This window comes from Lepidochelys kempii, chromosome 6, assembly GCF_965140265.1.
Source record: "Lepidochelys kempii isolate rLepKem1 chromosome 6, rLepKem1.hap2, whole genome shotgun sequence".
Lineage (NCBI taxonomy): Eukaryota > Metazoa > Chordata > Testudines > Cheloniidae > Lepidochelys > Lepidochelys kempii.
In genome coordinates this window covers 11,136,356-11,153,120 of record NC_133261.1, presented here as the reverse complement: position 1 = coordinate 11,153,120, position 16,765 = coordinate 11,136,356, and the positions used below count along the sequence as shown (strand labels likewise).

The 16,765-nt window shown below is 43.9% G+C and overlaps 1 protein-coding gene across 1 annotated transcript in view; it reads right to left on the bottom strand.

Moving 5' to 3' along the window:
- The window catches only part of LOC140913638 (E3 ubiquitin-protein ligase rnf213-alpha-like), a 174,755-nt gene that overhangs the window by 39,454 nt on the left and 118,536 nt on the right, over nucleotides 1–16,765 (bottom strand). Inside the window, exons 41-50 of the mRNA XM_073350368.1 lie at nucleotides 15,483–15,640; nucleotides 14,731–14,934; nucleotides 10,842–11,035; nucleotides 8,767–8,887; nucleotides 7,301–7,401; nucleotides 5,737–5,910; nucleotides 4,943–5,118; nucleotides 4,448–4,544; nucleotides 4,224–4,338; nucleotides 2,068–2,251 (exon numbers count right to left, since the gene is read on the bottom strand). Coding sequence (XP_073206469.1) covers nucleotides 2,068–2,251; nucleotides 4,224–4,338; nucleotides 4,448–4,544; nucleotides 4,943–5,118; nucleotides 5,737–5,910; nucleotides 7,301–7,401; nucleotides 8,767–8,887; nucleotides 10,842–11,035; nucleotides 14,731–14,934; nucleotides 15,483–15,640 — 1,524 coding nt within the window. The remainder of the gene's footprint in view (nucleotides 1–2,067; nucleotides 2,252–4,223; nucleotides 4,339–4,447; nucleotides 4,545–4,942; nucleotides 5,119–5,736; nucleotides 5,911–7,300; nucleotides 7,402–8,766; nucleotides 8,888–10,841; nucleotides 11,036–14,730; nucleotides 14,935–15,482; nucleotides 15,641–16,765) is intronic.

Below are 16,765 nucleotides of genomic sequence, written 5' to 3'. Positions count from 1 at the left end.
AGGTGCGCAGCATGATGGAGCCGCTTTGCCCAAATGATCAATTTTAGCTGGTGCTGGGTTGCAAATCACTTTGGTTTTGGGTGCAGGAGTGATAAAGTGTTGGCATCCTTGTTGTGTGCATAAAGGGCAGAAGATCTGTGCTTGGCATACCCTGATTGAGGGGTTCTCCCTCAAATGAACTGCATTTGCTAAGCTGTGGGTAGAGGTGCCAAAGCCCAGTGCAGAGGTGAGAGAATGAGGACAGGTGTCTGTACATGGTGGCTTGGGCTCTAAGGGTCCTAGACACCATTTGTCCTTCCCCCGCTCCACTGTTTAATGACAGAGCTGATTAAGATTCAGTTGAGAGTCTTTTGTTTTGGATCCCTACAGCTGAAATCACTGATAACCAGGTCCAAGCATTAGAGCTGCTATGGGACAGCGTCTCTGGTAAAAGTGACTGCCCAGCCTGCCCTAGCAATGAGGCTCCCCCTGTAACAGCTGAAATCACTGAGAGCTGTGTTAAGTGGGGGGACCTCAAGATATTTCAGAGGTTGCACTAGAGGGCAGTGGTGGAGTGAGCGATGGCAGAGCAGCTGATATAGGAGTGAGCAGCTGACAGAGTGACCAATAGTGGAGTGAGCTTGCGGAGTAAGCGGCAGATGGCGCACTGAGCAGCAGCAAAGTGAGTGGCTGATGGTGGAGTGATAGCTGAGGCATTGCCCAGTGCCTTCTGCCCCATGGGTGGGAGGTGAACTCATGCGAATGCACCTCTGAAATCTTGGTCGTCAATGACCAGGGACAACAACTGTGAGTTGGGCACCCAGAGGTGGTGTTAGGATATAGATATTCAGGCCTGTCTGTAAAGGTCTGTACTCTAAGAATTTAGGTGTATTCTTATCACTTGGCTAGTTATAGAGGTACAAAAGAAAGAATCAAAATCACTGTCTGCCAGTGTAAGGTCCTTCTCTTACTGTGACAGTCTGAGGCCCTGTTCTTTGGCTAACGCCTTTGGCTAAGCAACAGAGGCAGCCATAAGATGGGAAGCGACCGGTCATATCCTCACATTCCAAACTAGTCACATTGAAAGAAGGTGCTATTGGGCTGTTAGGAATACAATCCTGTCCTGATAGTGCCTGTCACCTCCAGAGAAAGGGAAGTGCCTAGAAGATGTAAAAGGAAACTTAGTTTGATAGCATCCTGTCTGGCAAGAACTCACTTATCAATAGCTGGGATGTGAAATCCTCACTTCTGTATTGTTCTGTCATTATAGTTCCCACTTTGCTATTGTTTGTCTGTATAATCTCTGTCTGGTTCTGGGATTGTTTTTGTCTGCTGTATAATTAATTTTGCTGGGTGTAAACTAATTAAGGTGGTGGGATATAATGGGTTACATAATCATGTTACAATATGTTAGGATTGGTGAGTTAAATTTCAGGAAAATGATTGGTTAAGGTATAGCTAAGCAGAACTCAAGTTTTACTATATAGTCTGCAGTCAATCAGGAAGTGGGTGGGGGGAAATGGGAACAGGGAATGGGGGTAAGGAAATTGAAATAATGTTTTGCTAAAGGGGGAACAGGGAATGGGGGTGGGGAAACTGGAATCATGTTTGGCTAAGGGCAGGAATGGGAACAGGGACACAGGTGTAAGGCTCTGTGGTGTCAGAGCTGGGAAGGGGGACACTAAGGAAGGAAACTGGAATCATGCTTGCTGGAAGTTCACCCCAATAAACATCAAATTGTTTGCACCTTTGGACTTCGGGTATTGTTGCTCTCTGTTCGTGCGAGAAGGACCAGGGAAGTAAGTGGGTGAAGGAATAAGCTCCCTAACAGGTGGTGTGTAATTTTCCCAGATTCCTTGGTGGGTGCTTGAGCCAGTTCTGTAATGTATCATCAGAAGGAAGCCCTAGATATTGAACCTGGCTGGCCCTTATTGCTGCCAACTCCAGCTGGCAGAACGGTTACACGTAGAAATTACTCTGGACAAACACAACTCTTAAAGCAAACAACATCCATGGAGCTAAATGGTTCTCTAACCAATCTTCCCTGATGTCCAGTACAACTGGAAAACAGTTAGAAACTCCACTTACCACTTGGCAGCTGTCTGCCAAGCACAGATGCAACGTTACTGACGGCGAGTCGGAGCTTAGCAATGAACTGCAGGTTTTCAATGCTGGTGAGAGTGGCAGAGCTGGGAGCAGACAGAACTGCAGTGGAGAGCAAGTGCTCCGAATGCTGGCTGGCGTCTTCTTGAAAGGAGGAATACATAAAATCCTGTTCAAGAGAGAATTTTAAAAAATGTAAAGTAGTGAAGAGATAGTACTTCTGTGTAAAGGAGATGCAGTTGGTTGGGCCATCTGTATTTTTGTGACTCAACTTTTCCTTTCCCCTCACACCACACAGCAGACAATAACCTTAAAGGCTACAAAATATAAAATTGTTCTGAACCTGATCATTTTGAAATAATGCCACTGGATTAAAAATAACAGTCTCCCATCTGCCTCTCCCCACCTTGTATCTACCCCGCCATCTTCTGCTCCCGCCCCTCTCCCCGCTTCCCAGCTCCTAAGAGCCTCTGGGTAAAATTTTCAAAAATGCCAACGTGATTTAGGAGCCAAAGGTCACTTAAAGGCTGTGGGACTTAGGGTCCTAAATGACTTAGGCACTACTGAAAAATTCCCCCTAAGTCTCTTTGAAAGTCAGTGAGATTTAATCTCCTAAGTACTAAGTTATTTCTGAAAATGGGAGAACTGGCCATTAATTGTGTTTCTCTTTTTCTGGGTGCCCAACATGAGGTACCTGGGTCTGACTTGCATAAATGCTGAGTGCTCACAGCTGCAACTGAGGTCAACTGGAGCTGTGTATGAACTGTGATAAAGTTCCTCCTCTACCTTGGTGGGTCCTGCGCTTATTGGCAGATTTTGCTCGCCTCAGAGATTCACAGTAGCCCTCAGTTTGGCCACTTTCATGGCTCAAATCTGCCATTCACTCAGGTAACCTCATCACTGGCTAGCATGGGGGAAAAAAAGAATAAGAACAACCCTCGCAGTTTCTGATAATCCACCTTATGGGTTGGGGAACAGCCCAGAGAACTTCCCCTCTGGTGGAAGCTCCTGTGTTGGATCAGGAGTTGCGAGGTTTAGGGGTAACTCGGGCCCGCTCTCTACCCTGGTTTCCAGCCCAGGACCCCGCGGACTACAGCTATCTAGAGTGCCTTCTGGAACAGCTGTGCAACAACTACAGTTCCCTGGGCTACTTCCCCATGGCCTCCTCCCAACCCCTTCTTTGTCCTCACCACAGGACCTTTCTCCTCATGTCTGTTAATGCTTGTATTCCTCAGTCCTCCAGCAGCATGTCCTCTCACTCCCAGCTCCTTACACACACCTCACTAACTGGAGTGAGAGCCTTTTTAAACCAGGTGTCCTGATTAGCCTGCCTGCCTTAATTAGTTCTAGAAAGTTCCTGAGTGTTCTGGAATAGTCCCTGTTATTTTACCCAGGGAAAAGGGACCTGCTTAACCCGGAACTAATGTATCTACCTTCGACCACTCTCTTGTAGCCATATGGCCTGACCCTGTCACACAACATATAAAATGCTATAAAAATGCAAAGTACTCTGCTTGTCAGTCCCTGAGGATCTAAAATTGGGCACCCAAAATTAGTGGAGATGTTTCACAATTTGGCCTTAATCTCTCTGTGTCTCAGTTCGACAGCTATAAAATGGACAAAATAATATTACCTAATCTCACAGGGGTGTAGTGAAGATCAATTTTGTGAAGATCAATTCATTAATGTTTGTGAAGCACTCTGATACCATAGTGAGAACACCTCAGTAGTAATAATTTTGTATTCAGAGCAGGGTCTGGATGGTGTGCAGAGAATAAGCTAGGGCACCTAGTACAATGGGTCATAGTCCATGACTAATACTCCTAGGCACTACAGTAATACAAATAAATAAATAAATACATAAATAATAAGAAAAATATTGAGTAACTATTCATACAGTGAATGAGGCAGGGATTCTGTGGAAAAAAATAGTATGTGATTATGTAATTGCAGACTATACCATAAGGAATATGACAGAGCACATGAGGATCAAGTGAAGACTGCACAGGTAACCTTAGTTTTAGCATTTCCTAACATTCAAGTACTTGACTTTGCAACCTTAAGTGTTCTTTTAACATAGTTATTATGGATGTAATAAAACATCTACATTTATCCACAGACACCCCACTCATGGGACTCACCTCAAAGCAGCGCACTGCCATGAAATAGAAATCATCACGACTGCTTTGATTTAATGATAACGCTTCCTCCATCCTGGAGAGATACCCTTCCAGGTGTTCCTTCACATCGTCTAGTCTAGGAGGAAATGGATGTAACTTATAAAACTGAATATACCCATCGTGCATCTGTGAGTGAAATATAGTTAATATAGTTCATCTGGCTGGGAGGAAGCGCTGGAACTAACCTGCACCGAAGCAGCATTTTCAAAAGGGAGGACTTGACAGTAGGACTCGGGTCCATGCACTCTTCAAAGGGCGACAAGTCACTCGTTGGTTTGTACACTGAAACCAAGGAGTAGAATGGATTACTTTTTTCTTTTTGAGCATGAGACCAGATCCCCATCTGGTGTGAATCAGCCACAGCTACACTGGAGTCAGTGGGTCCCCAGCTGGGTATGAACTGACCCTATCTACACTGGAACCCATGGGCCAGGTCCCCAGCTGGCGTCAATCGTCCGAAGCTCCATTGGAGTTAATGGGGCTAGACCCCCAGCTGGTGTGAATTGCCCTAAATTCTCCAACACCAGAGGGCACATAGAAAGAACCACATATTTAGTGTTTGTTTTTTTCAGTCTCATGATTTTAAAGTCACTATCATGAGTTTTGGGGCCTGACTCAGGATATCTGAACAACTGAGATTGGCGGGATCGAGCCGTTCCCGTGTTACACACATCACTCACCCTTTCTAACCCCTTGATGTTCTGCGTTAGAAGGTTTGCAAGCCACGAACTTAATCAGTTGTTCGATGATCTCTGCAGATGGTGGGATTTTGTCCCCAAAACAGTAACTACTGACAAATTCCACAAAGAAGGAGTTGCACTTCCTCCTGAATTTGTTGTGATTTGCAACTGCCTCCCTAGGGCGAGAAAAAGATTATTTTTTAAAATGTCACTGTTTTAATATACAATGTAGCAGACAAAATCATAATGGCTGGAAGATGAATCTAAATATATTGAGAGTGGAAAAAAGACAAAAAAAATTAACCGTGAGGGTGAGTAACCATTGGAACAAATTACCAAGGGAAAAAGAAGTTTTGCCATCATATAAAATCTTTAAATCAAGACTGAATGTATTTCTGAAAGATCTGCTATAGTTCAAGCCAAAGTTATGTGCATGATGTAGAAACCACTGGGTGAGATTCTCTGGCCTTATGATCTAATGGTCCCTTCTGGCCTTAAAAATCTATGAATCTACAAATCTCTCTGTGCTGAAACATGCACATAGCTCCACAACTGCTGCTAAAGTTAAGAGGATTTGGTGTGTGTACCGAGAGTAGACTTCTGTTCCGCAAACAGGGCCTTGCCATAGAACAGGAGGTCCTACAAGGAGCTTGGCGAGCACGCACACCTATTGTGGAATACACATGAGCAATCACCCGAAGAAGCAGCAATCATTCTGGACAACTGTCAGTAACTCAGATTAACAGTTGCTAAACAAGTGTCCCAAATCACAGAGTCAGGCAACTGTACAATACCTGGTGACCTGGGAGGCGGTGGGCATGTAATCCTCGGGGACGCTCTTCTTGCAGATCTTGCACTGCCTGATGTTCCACTCCCGGATGCACTGAGTGCAGAAAATGTGACCACAGGGCAGCTCAGCCGGGTCAGTGATCTCGTTCTGGCAGCTTTTGCATTTGTTCACACCCTTCCTGAAAGACACCACAAAAGCAAGATGCAATTCACGGGGGTCTGATTCTCCGCTGCCTTGTGCCTTACAGAGTCCATAAAATAAATAATAATGAATAAAGACTTGCATAGCTGGGCCCAAGCTCCACGGCAATATACATAAGCCTGACTGTCACAGAGTGGCTGGCTCCTTTAAATGAAGCAGGTCCTGCGCCGCTCCACCAGAACAGGTGCTTCCAGTTTGGCCAATTAAAATGCAGAGCAGTATTTGGGGCTACAAAGGATCAGGGAGAATCAGAGAGGGAGGACATCCCTGAAGGAAGCTGCAGGAGGTTCATGGGGAAAGGCCAAAGGCAGAGGAGCAGCAGAAGGGTTCACTGGCTGACCTCCCCAAGCCAAAGAGCCAGGGCCAGAAAGGTTTGAAGGCAAGGGGAGCAGTGGAGGAGCTTACCCACTGACATCGCCACCTACGAGAGCTGGAAAAGTTAGTGTAGTAGGAGGAGTGATGGATGCTCCCTTGGTGAAGATGATCTCCCAGCAGAGAGTCTGGGGGAGTGTGGGTGGGCATTGATACTGGAAAGAGAAGAGTTGCACTCCAGCTGGAAGGGCTGGCGTGGTTTTCCTGGTAGAAGAACAGGAGACAACCAACAAAGAGCCCCAGTGTGGTGGAAGGTGCCAGAGAGTGGTATTTAAGGTCTATATGTACTGTGGGACTCTTGTTCTGGATTCTTTGCACTAGGTTTTTATAATAAATTGGCCCCAAGGAGGAATACTTTTGAGGCAAGAGAGCTGTTGGGGAGTTGTAAGGGGCCTGAGGGGAGAAATGGGGAAATAAGCCTGGTGTGAAGGTGCCCAGCCACAAGGGGGCACTGACAGGAGGGGGAGTTGTTCACATCCATGGTACATAATGCAAAATGCTTTGTGTATGTGTGGGTATAGCACTGAATGCTGAGTCAGGTATCCCATGGTATGTGGGAGGCTGCAAGCAGGTTTCAGGGGGTCCTCCAAGCAGGGACAGTGTTAGACTCGCTGGGGCTCAGGACAGAAAGCCGAAGCCCCACCACATTGGGCTGAAGCCTGGGACCCTAACTCTGCCACCCAGGGCTGAAGCCAAAGCCTGAGCAGCTTGGCTTCCCGGGGAGCCCTGTGGCATGGAGACCCAGGCAATCGCCCTGCTTGCTACCCCCTAATGTCGGCCCTGGCTTTTATATGCAGAAAACAAGTTATTGTGGCACAGGTGGGCCATGGAATTTTATAGCATGTTGTGGGGGGACCTCTGAAAGAAAAATGTTGAGAATCCCTGACAATATTTTTGTTAACTTGCAAGTGTAATTAATAGACACATTGCCTGCGAAAGATGCCCTTATTGAAAATTTACCCACAACGGTCTTTTTGCTTGTTTGCTTGACTTACACAAGGTAGGTGGTAGCAGCATTGTTGCAGCATCTCTTCAGCACTTTTGTCACATCTTCAAAAATCTTTGCTGGTTTACCATCTTCAATATCGTACAGTAACTACAGAAAATAAAGCATAATGCATGTCATTGCATTCTAAGTGATACAAGAAGTATTTAAAAAGTTACATTAGCAAAAGCAAGCTCTCAAAAGTTAGGATATGCCAGAATCAAGGTTGCCCATTCAACCTTAACTCTACCCCTTTAGTCTTGTATAAGATCACATAGGAAGTCTAGGGCAGAGCCCAGACTAGATCCCAGGTCTCCTGAGTCCCAGCCCAGAGACTTAAATACACTCCCTCATTCACTGTTCATTCTGTGCACTGAATGAGGCTGGAGTCTGACAGAACCCATAGCACATGATCATGTAATTAAAGATTATATCATAATGCAGAAGCATCGGGGCTGAATTAAGGTTGCAAAGGTTTTCAGAGAGATCTGGGGCCAAACTTTGCAAACTTGGGTGCCCAATATTACACACACATCTCCATCACTGGGAACACCAGCTGAGGATGGCTGGTCAAAACATGTTGTCAACAGAAAATTGGCTTATTTACTGAACAGAAACTTTAATGGGTGTTGTCTGTGTTCCTGAAAAAAACTCGTTTTTTTGTCAGAAAACCAAAACCCGGAAACCTGGAAATTATATTTTACACTGTAACACCAAGATGCTATTTTGTGTCATCTAATACCAAAACTATTGAAAATCATAACCAAAACGTGGAAATTTTGAATTTTTCAGCTTTTGTTTCAATTTGGAATGAAGCCAAATTTTCAAATCCTGTGCCAAACATACTTTCTGTCCTGTGCAAGGCTCTAATTCTGGGGTGAGGACTGCAGACAGCCTTAGTGTAGTGTGCACAGGAGATGGGGACGGTAAGTGGGGGAACTGTCCAGGGTCAATGCAGCTTGGTCCACCTGCAGGCTACCTCCTCATCCCTTGTGGGGACACCACGTCCCATGTGGGTGAAGGACAGGGTTGGGTGAATCCTCAACTGATGTGTGAATAATGGATTATTCAGAGCTAGGTGAATAATGGATTTTTCAGTTTGCTGGCAATTCCGAAAAAATTGGGGAAAAATGAGCTTTGTGTCAAATTTGTTTGGTAAGGAACAAAACATTTTGGAGAAAGCCGAAATATTTTGTTTTGATTTCGACCATTTTAATTGTATTAAAAAGTAAAATTAAAGGAAATTTTGAAATTGAAACAAAAAAATTGAAATATTTTGATTTTTTCCCTGAAACAATTTGGAAAAACTGACATGAAGCATTTTGGTATTGCCAACTCTGCATTTTTCTCCAAAAAAATTTTGGATGAAAAAGTTCTTCTAGTGGTCCTCCCGATCTCAGCTGGGTCCTAGGGGGCTGTAGCCTCTTGTTCCATGCGGTTTCAAAGGGGCAGTGGGGCACAATTTTATACACCTACATTCCAGAGGAAGACAAACTGCTTCACAACGAGCTTTAGCAGCTTCTCGTCCATATTGGTTTCATCGTGTAGCAGGTGATCGATGAGCAGGTAGACGATGTTGGTACAATTCCACTGGTGTCTGAAAAAGAGACAGAATTGCCTCACTGAGAGTAGCTGCGCCTTGTCTGCTGGGAAAAATAATTCTTCCCCACATCTTTGGACAAAACCAGCCACCTGGAGATAGGAACTGAACATGTAAACCGGTCCTTCAGCTCATAATCCCCTCAGGCTGGGTGTGATGGCTTGCAGTCAGGGACTGTTCAACTGTTACTAGCTCTTCAGGGAAGCTTACAAAATGAAGGGGAAGCTGATACAAGGGGGAATCAAAGGGGGAAAAAACCTTTGTCCTTTCCTCTGCTGTCTGCGTAAAGCTTGGAAAGCCTCGGTGGGATTATGGCCCAGGGTTTCTGAGTGGATTTGCTCTATCTTTGTGGCTAGAACAAGCTCTGGAGAAAGGGCCATGACACGAGTAATATCTGGGGTTTTAATAGGAATGTAGGACTGGAAGGGACAACTTGGGCTGTGGAGTCCAGTCCCTGCTATCACTGGCAACCCTGTCAGATAATCCTTTTCATAAATTTATCAAGCTTCATCTTCAAACCAGTTAGGGTGTTTGCTCCCCACCACTGCCTCTATTGGGGGCTCTTTCAGAACCTCCCTTTCTCTGATGACTGGAAACCTTCTTCTCATTTCCAGCCTAATTTCAGCCATGGCCAGTCTGTCCCCATTTGTTCTTGTTCCCACACTGTCCTTTAGCTTCAATAGCTCTTCTCCCTCCCTGGTGTTTAATGTCACCCCTCCCACTCCCAGTGTATTTATAGTGAGCAATCCCGATCCACTCCCAGCCTTCGTTTAGTTAGGCTCAAGAGGCCAAGCTCTTTTGGACCTGGTCTACATTGACGCTGTAAGTTGATCTAAGTTACACTAGTTAAGTTACGTAAGTAATGTAAGTCGACGTACCTTAGGTCAACTTACAGCGGTGTCCACACTATGCTATGTTGCTGGGAGATGTTCTCCTGGTGACATAGCTTCTGCCTCTCATTGAGGGGGATTACAGACGTTGACAGGAGAGTGCTCTCCCATCAATTTAGCATATCTTCAACAGACCTGCTAAATCGATGCCGTTGCATCGATGGCAACGGAACCGATTTAGCATGGCAGTGAAGACAAGCCTTTAGTCTCCTGTCCTCAGACAGGTTCTCTATTCCCCTGAGCATCCCCTTCTCAGTTCCTGGTCCAGGTTCTTGTCCCAGCTGGTGAAAGCACTCTCCAGCGCACACACCCAATTCTACAATATTAAAATACTCATTTCCAAAGGCAGGATTTGCACCAGCAACACAAGTAGCCAGCTGTGTGCAGGTGACATAAAATATTGAACCTTGAATCACAAGATGAGCCTGTTCCATTAATGGCTCTGATCCTCCATAGACTGGTGCCCTGCCTCATTATTTACATACGTGTAAAACATTCCCACTGGTGTGAGGGGGGAGTCTGATGTAGCAGACGTTTACATCCAGTCTGCGCAGGTGTAAACAGCATCACAGAGGACGAGGAAGGGGGACATCAGGGACGAGTGAAGGGATCTAGGATGGTTACATTTGAACTAATAGAGTAACGCAGCTGGCTTTTATCTTCTGTGCAGGCCGGCCACTAGTGAGGCCACAGCAAACACTGAGCCACCATCTGACAGAGTTGATTGGAACATGGAGGTTTTTCCCCCGTGGAAAATTATGACTTTTCACTGAAAAAACAAACCCCCCAATTTTTTCAGTAACTGAAGTTTTTGGTAAAAAAAATTGCAAAAAAATCAAAAATTTTTAAATTTTTAGTTTGCAAGTTTTTCTGTATAAATTCAGAATATTTGGAGAAAATCTGACACTTTTTGCAAAAAAAATTGTTTAATGGCAAACCCATCTTTTTGTCTGGGAAAATAAAGGTTTAACAGAAAATTTTTGACTATTATGTGTTTTAACAAAGTTTATATTCTTTAAAATACATAGACATGATTTTGGTGGGAGGGGGGTAACACTCACAATACGCTCTTCAATAATTTCCTTTTGTTACAGTAAAGTCTCATCTGGTAGTCGTCCAATGTGATCAGCTCCAGAATGTGCTTAATGGACTTGATCCTTTTCAGCCAGCTCAGGCAGGCGTTGAATGGCAGAAGCTCCTTCTCTGTGGGCTGCAGCTGCTTCAGGATGATGCTCACGGCATCAAGAGCTACAAACTAAAATGACATTTAAAAACAAATCCTGTGAGTTTCAGAGCTAGCCATTGTGTTTCAGGGTAGGAAGCATAGAGCAGATAAAATGACAGGGCAGGAGTATCGCTTGCTGAAGAACTGAAGCAACAGAACTGGAGCTGGTTACGAAGGAACGACCTGTGGCTGCCCACACATATATATACACGCACACACAGGCAAGACATGATCATCAGCAGGGAGCAGCAAAGACCCTTACCATCTGAGCTAAAGGGATAACCCCATTAATGGCAAGAAAGGAGTAGCAGCCGAGATAAAATCACGACTGCTGCACCAGTGTGTTCCACATCCAGCTGCCGAGGCAAAGGAACAAGCAGTACCTTAGTGGAACAGAGGGAGAGAAATCCCACACTTGTTTACAAGCAGTGCACACCATAATGGAGTGCCACAGAATATCATTCCCCCTCCTCTTCAGGACCTAAGTGCCCTGAGTTGAGGATCTTGTTACTTAACCAAGTTTGAAGCCTGATCTAATTCCCCATGAAATCAATCCACCTTCCCACTGACATCAAGGGGAGTGGGAGCCAGCCCTTAACCATGTTATTAAACTGGTTCAAGCTGCCTTGGATTTAAGCTGGTTTGGCTTGTTATTGTGGACAAGGCCAGGGCAGGGATAAGCCATTTTTAAAGAGTGGTTAAAACTGGTTTGGATAATACAGCTTCTGGTCCAGTGTTGACAGCACTTGCATCAAACAAAACCAGCTTAAAATTGTAGTGACCATCTCCCAGTGCAATGAACGTTATATGATAAAAAGCACATGTGACTCGGCAGCAGCACTGCTGAGAAGGATCTGGGATTTTTGGTGGATCACAACCTCAACACGAGTCAGCAGGGTGAAACTATTGCAAAAAAAGCAAACGCAGTTTGGGGTTGCAGTAACAAAGGCATAGCATGCAAGTCATGGGAGGTGATAGTACCGCTCTACTCAACGCTAATTAGGCCTCGGATGGAGTAGTGTGTCCAATTTTGGTCACCAATGCATAGAAAGGATGTAGAGAAGTTATGACTATTGGCTCTATACCTGGATTTCAAATGTTTGCTTCTGGGGTAAGGCCCACAAGGTATTTGCCTACACATCTTGGAAGGGCTATTCAAATTGAGTGGCCCATCAAAAGAACATTTAACTCACAATGGAAGATGCCCATCTACCTTGAATGGACTTTCCTGTGAATGTGCTGTTTGAGATATAGGTAATGGCTTCTACTGCATCCAAGCAGAATCATGCATGGACATGTGACTTCAAATACTATCTTGTCACCTGTGATTTTCCACTAGCTGTGCTGAGGGCTTTGTTTGAAACAAGGGGTTTCCCTCCACATAGCAGAAGCTATAAAAGGCCCTCCATTTTGCCTCTTTCCTGCTCCACCCTCTGGACTATGGACTTATACTAATGGGAGCATTCAAACCAAGGGAATGAGGACCTTTCAAGGATTTGGAAGCAACCAGAGACTTGACTTAGACCAGCAGTTTATTCCATCACTGCTACAATCCTGAACCAAGAATTTTGCATTTATTGTATGTATTTGATTCCTTTAACCAATTTTAACTCTCACCTTTCTTTCTTTCTTTTTATAAAAAAAACCTTTTGATTTTAGCTAACAAAAGATTGGCATCAGTGTGATTTTTGGGTAAGATCTAAGTTATATATGGACCAGGGTGTGTGGCTGGTCCTTTGGGATCAGAAGAACATTTTGTTTGATGAGACTGGTTTTAAAGAAACACTCGTCTTTAAATCCAGTGTTTTTGGTGGTAATACAAGGACTTGTATTACCACCATACAACCCTGATATTCTATGGTTCTATGATTAAAATACCTAAGAAAACTGCGTTCCTGACTTGTTGTTCGCCAGTGTGGTGCAACAGAAGTTTACTTTTGTTGCTGGTTTGGTATATCCTATTGAAGATTAACCACCAGTTTTGGGGTGTATCTGCCCTATTTCTCAGGGGTTTGGCCTGAATTTGGTATTCTCAGTTGTGACCCATGGAGGCACGGTTACAGGCTGCCATAAAAAAAGACGGAGAAAAGTTGTTCTCTCTTGCCACAGAGGGCAGGACAAGAGGCAATGGGTTCAACCTATAGCATATCAGATTTAGATCAAATCTCAGGAAAAACTTCCTAATTGTAAGAACAGTAGGACAATGGAACAAACGGCCCAGAGACGTCCTGGAAGCTCCTTCACTGTAGGTTTTCAAAAGGAGACTGGATCCATCTGCCTTGGATGGTTTAGGCACAACAAATCCTGCATTTTGGCAGTGGGCTAGACCAGTGGTTCTCAAAGCTGGTCCGCCGCTTGTTTAGGGTAAGCCCCTGGTGGGCCGGGCTGGTTTGTTTACCTGCTGCGTCCGCAGGTTCGGCCGATCACGGCTCCCACTGGCCGCGGTTCGCCGCTCCAGGCCAATGGGGGCTGCGGGAAGGGCAGCCAGCACATCCCTCGGCCTGCATCGCTTCCCGCAGCCCCCATTAGCCTGGAGTGGCGAACCGCGGCCAGTGGGAGCCGCTATTGGCCGAACCTGTGGACATGGCAGGTAAACAAACTGGCTCGGCCCAGCCCGCCAGGGGCTTTCCCTGAACAAGCGGCGGACCAGTTTTGAGAACCACTGGGCTAGACTATATGACCCTTGTGGTCCCTTCTAACCTATGGTTCTACAGATTCTATGATTGGAAGCGGAGAAATACATGGAGGATTCCTAGAATTAGAGATTACCACTGTGATCACCTAGTTTGACTTCCTGCCTAACACAGGCCATAGGACCTTCCTGAATTATTTCCTCTTTGAACTAGAGCAGATCTCTTAGAAAAACATCCAATCTGGATTGAAAAATTGCCAGTGATGGAGAGTCCACCATGACCCTTAGTAAATTATTCCAATGGATAATTCCTCTCACTGTTAAAAAATTATACCTTATTTCCAATCTGAACTTGTCTAGCTTCAACTTTGAGCCACTGGGTCTTGTTATACTTTTATTTTCTAGACTAAAGATCCAATCATCAAATATTTGTTCCCCATGTTGGTACTTATAGTCTTTACTCAACTCACCCCTGAGCTTTCTCTTAATTGAGCTCCTTGATTGTATCACTCTATCACCTGTGGACACCAGAACTGGACCCAGTACTCCAGCAGCAGTCACACCAGTGCCAAATATAAAGGTAATGCAACCTCCCCACTCCTACTCAAGATTCCCCTGTTTATGTATCCTGGCATTGCATTCGCTCTTTTGCTAACAGCATCACACTGGCAGTTCATGATAAGCTGATTAATCACCATGACCCCCAAATCTTTTTCAGAATCACTGATTCACAGGATAGAGTCCCCCATCCTGTAAATATGCCTACATTCTTTTTTCCTATACATATGCATTTAGCTGTATTAAAATGCATATTTTTTTCTTGCACCTACCTTACCAAGAAATCCAGATCGCTCTATATCAGTGACTGTTCTCCATTATTTACCACTCCCCCAATCTTTGTGTCAACTGCAAATTTTATCAGTGATGATTTGATGTTTTCTTCCAGATAATCAATAAAAATGTTGAATAGCGTACGGTGAAGGACCAGTCCTTGTCGGATCCAGTAAAAACACCCACTTGATGATGATTCTCCATTTACAATTATATGTTGAAAAGATCTACAATGAAAAACTATTCAGATAACCCCGCTCACCATTTTAGTTGTGTCTTCTTCATAAACTTTCAGCAGCTCACTGGTTAGAGTCTCCTCATTCTTTACTAAATTGATGAATAGCTGATAATTCTCTTGTAGGTAGAAATATTCAATGTGCAACCAAATCAGGGAAAACCCCACGTTGTCATGTGCCAAAGAGGTGCAGAGCCGCTTCGCACCCGTTACGAGAACATTAGACAAAATCTGGTGATAAAATAAAAAGTATTATTTCTACTCATCGTCAACCACAAGAATAGAGATTGACCCATAGAATTAAGTTCTCTGTTGCTGCTGTGTTTAATGAAAGATGTATGAAACTCTTACCCCAGTCAAAAATGTTGTTAAAATGCAGTTAAAGTTGAGAGCACTTAGCAGTAATTTAAGAGCAAATACAGTGTTTCAGTAAAGTGCATTTATCAAAAAACAGCAGAAGCGGACAGGAAGTGGTTTTATTTTTGGCAGAAAATTTTGACTGTTAAAAATCCAAAACCTTTTTTCCAAAAAGCTGAGGCAAGACCTTTTCAATAAAATAAAAATCTACAAAAAATTGAAAATATTCTGCATGAGCTGGCAATCTGCCCCCAATGACCTCAATGGAGTAAGGGCTGATTAACACCAGCTGTGGATCTGGCCCTAAGTTTTTTATTTTTTTCTGCATTAAGTTTAAATTGTCTGCTATACCATTGGTAACCCCATCCCAACCATTCAGCCTGGTGATGTTTAAAAGTGCTTTTCTGCAGAAACCCGTTTACCTCATAAACCTGAACATCTTGCCCTGGAAAAGCCATCCTCACAAAATCACTGGCATAATGCTGAACCATTTCTGGACTATTGCCATCTGGCACCGGCATGTTCATGATAGAGCTTTGAAACATCTCAGCAGAGTCCATAGTAGGGTCCTTTGGATAATCTAGGATGACACAGAATGAGCAAAGGAGAGGGGCTTATTGAATTATAGTAAATCACTATAAATATTGTTTAGTAATTATTAATATGCAAGTGAATGTGGGACAAGAGTATAAGCATGGCAGGGCAATGGGAATCCTGTTTTTCTCCATTATAAATGGTTACTTGTTTGAATTATGATGCGGTGTTCTAGGCCATTTTAGTTGGGTGGGGAGGCTCTAGGTCATTCTAGCTGGGTGGGGAGTGGAGCAATTGTGATTTCTTCAAGCAATGAAGGACTGGAGTTCGCAAAGGACAAGGAAGTTCGGACAGTCTAATAGGGCAATCTTCAATGAGGAACTCTTTCCCCCACCAGCAAGACTCCTTTAAGGAGCAAAAGTTTAAGCATAGGCCCTACTGATTTGCATGTCTGAGAGTACCTACATCCCCAGATCTATCTGCAGATTCCTTTCCCAAGTCACTGATTTCCAGGATACAGTCCACCATCTGGTAAGAGTGACCTATATTCTTTAATACTTGCATTTGACTGCATTACAATTAGAGCTGATTGGAAAATCAATTTCTGTCCCATGGAAAATTTTGACATTTTGCATTTTTTGTCACAAATCATAACAAAAAGCCAAAATCTGAAAATTGTGACAAAATTAAGTTATGATTTTTTTGGTTTGGGACAATCAAGATGATTAATTTTGATAAATTTGCAATGGTTTATTTTGATTTGACCATTTTTAATTTAATTTTTTATGTATAAAAAACAAAAACATCAAAACAATGTCATTTAGAACCAAAAAAAAAATGAATGAAACTTTTATTCTGAAAACGTTGAAACAAGATGCTTTGACATTTTCTAGGTTTCAGAGTAACAGCCGTGTTAGTCTGTATTCGCAAAAAGAAAAGGAGTACTTGTGGCACCTTAGAGACTAACCAATTTATTTGAGCATGAGCTTTCGTGAGCTACAGCTCACTTCATCGGATGCATACCGTGGAAACTGCAGCAGACTTTATATACACACAGAGAATATGATACAATACCTCCTCCCACCCCACTGTCCTGCTGGTAATAGCTTATCTAAAGTGATCATCAGGTGGGCCATTTCCAGCACAAATCCAGGTTTTCTCACCCTCCACC